The 2,420-nt window shown below is 45.0% G+C and overlaps 1 protein-coding gene across 1 annotated transcript in view; it reads right to left on the minus strand.

Annotated features, from left to right (window-relative positions):
- Positions 1-1,732: 1,732 nt before the first annotated feature.
- Positions 1,733-2,420, minus strand: part of LOC143032359 (neuroligin-4, Y-linked-like) — a 592,100-nt gene continuing 591,412 nt past the window's right edge. Inside the window, exon 11 of the mRNA XM_076196977.1 lies at positions 1,733-1,873. Coding sequence (XP_076053092.1) covers positions 1,868-1,873 — 6 coding nt within the window. The 3' untranslated portion in view covers positions 1,733-1,867. The remainder of the gene's footprint in view (positions 1,874-2,420) is intronic.

The following is a 2,420-nucleotide window of genomic DNA, read 5'->3' on the forward strand; positions in this document are numbered from 1 at the left end:
AGGGCTGTTCCATGGCAGGACGATATGATTCCCAATAGGCCCAGTAATTCAATGTGTAATAATGTGTTAATACTAGGATACTGCTTATTGACTTTGAATGTGTTTCACGTATTTGTATTTCATTGCTAGATATGTTTACTGCTGATATATATTATGTATGATGATAATGTAGTTGTAAAGATAATAAAACATATATAATGTGCAATTTTACTTTATTTTATCATTAACAAACAAGAGTCAATGAAAACCATAGTCCATATAGTGTAAGATACCATTGCTTTAATTTAAAGCATACTTATTTTTAGAAAAAAAATCAAAGTACACATTTCAGCAAAATTTTTGTGTTATTGGTAAAATAACAAAGGAAATAAAAATCACACAAACCAAATACGAACCATATTATAGCAGATTAACATTGCCTATCAGAACTCCATGTAGCAACATAGCATAGCCTACAACCAGTTTTCAAATGCAAAAATTTCCCTAGTTAAACACTAAAAACTTAATATCACTGAGCAAATGTTGTATCCGTACTGTCACTGAGAAACACTGTCCTATCACAAAATTAAAGATCTATTTGCTGATCCCCCTTCGTCTTTCCCTGCCTCTTGTTCGTCTTCCTCGTTCAGATGCCGCAACAAACTCGACATGTTGGATATGTTAGGCACGTCTTGGTGCGACGGGGTGGACATTCCTGGGGCAGGTGATGCTGAAAGAGGAGGAGCTGACTGTGGATTATTACTAACAGTGTTGCGATCCACCGGATGTACGGTCCACTGGCTTGAGGATGGTTGCCACTGGGAAGCAAGCTGGGATGGAGGCCGGAGGGCTGTAAACTGGTGGTGTTGGGGAGGTTGGTGCTGATGAGGGTTGTACTGAGGATACTGGTATTGAGGAGGCTGGTACTGAGGTTCTGCAAAGTACTGTTGGAGAGGTGGTAGTGGTGGCTGAGAGCTCTGCTGCTGTCCTTCACGACGGTCAACCTCGTCAAGAGCTCCATCTAAAATACCTTGGATCTGGCGGGAAACACGGCGGTACAGGTCTTTTAGGAGCTTGAGCATCACTACTATGACATACTGCCCGTAGCCTCGCCTCATCGGATTACTTTCCTGGGTGCGTTGGATAAACTCCTTCGTGAGATGGAGCAGCTAATTTTGTTGTTCTTCTGTCTGTAGAAGTTTATTAGCAAGATCCTCTTGCTCCAGCGCCTTCTTCCTGCTGCCTGTGGAGGGACCAGGCACCAGAGAGATGTCTTCCGTGGCTCCTGTAGCTGACTGTGGCGTCACAGTTGTGCTGGTGCTAGGCTGGGGGGCATCATGGCTGGGCGTGTCTTCCTCCTCGGTGGAGGATGAGGGGCCTTGGGGCGCGCCTATCTGCGATGAAGGGCTGCAGAAAGCTGAGTTGAGTAATGACCCACTTATCACCGTCACTGTGTTCCTTGGCGCCTGACCCAGACTTTTTCATCTCCTTGAGTAACTTCCCGTATCTGGTACGCAAGGAATCATACCACACCTCAAGTTCCTCCCTGGGACGGTTCATCCTGGTAGCCTGCTCGTTCCCTAAGTGATCTCTCAGGTGACGGTCATGGTACTGTTTTTTCTTTTTGTCATATATGGAGGGATTTTCACGCAAGAATTCCACCATCAAGTCCTCTTCATCATTTGTGAGTTGAGGGCGTGTGCGTGCCTTTTTCGTTGATTGGTCAGCATCCCCAGCGGTATTTGTCACTTCGGTGCTTGGTGGGATCTCTTCATCTTCTGATGCAGCCTGCTTGCTCTCCTGAACAATAGGACTTGGTTGTAGGTCAGGTAATGGCGTCCATTTCCTCTTCCATCCCTTCGGGCCAACCTTTCCTTTCAGCATCTTATTACTTCTGCAAATAAAGCAACAAATAATGTATTAAAATTCTGGCAAGGGAATGTGAACTCTAGCTAGGTTGGGCGTAAACTGTGAGCGGTAATGGAACTTGGCTCTTATAGTCGACACAGTAGAAACGTTAATGGAATGATAATGGAACCTTTCAAATGGTAGTGGTTCGGTTGGGACATTATCAGGATGCTATGGGAAAGGTAACGGAACGCTACCAGAACGCTAGAAAATCTATTTCAATTCGTGAATAGAAATTAGAACGACTGAGGACGTTGCGGGATCGGTGAGATGGGTAATGACGGTATGAGAGCTACAGAATGAATTTTGGTGGCCGTTCACTTCAAATCCGTTAGCGTTGCATTACCATTGCTTGAGTTCCGCTAACGATCCATCAGCTCCGATACAGATGTGCTAAGGTTCCATTACCGTTCACATCGAACGGGAGGGGAACAGCTAATTTTTTTTAACAGGCAGCCCGAACTCAGCCGTCCCAACCGTTCCTACCGTTCAAAGTAGTTCCGTTAGCGTCTATTGGTGTTCCATTTAGGTCC

This window comes from Oratosquilla oratoria, chromosome 13 (assembly GCF_046742065.1).
Source record: "Oratosquilla oratoria isolate Oo_2021 chromosome 13, ASM4674206v1, whole genome shotgun sequence".
NCBI classification, from domain to species: Eukaryota; Metazoa; Arthropoda; class Malacostraca; order Stomatopoda; family Squillidae; genus Oratosquilla; species Oratosquilla oratoria.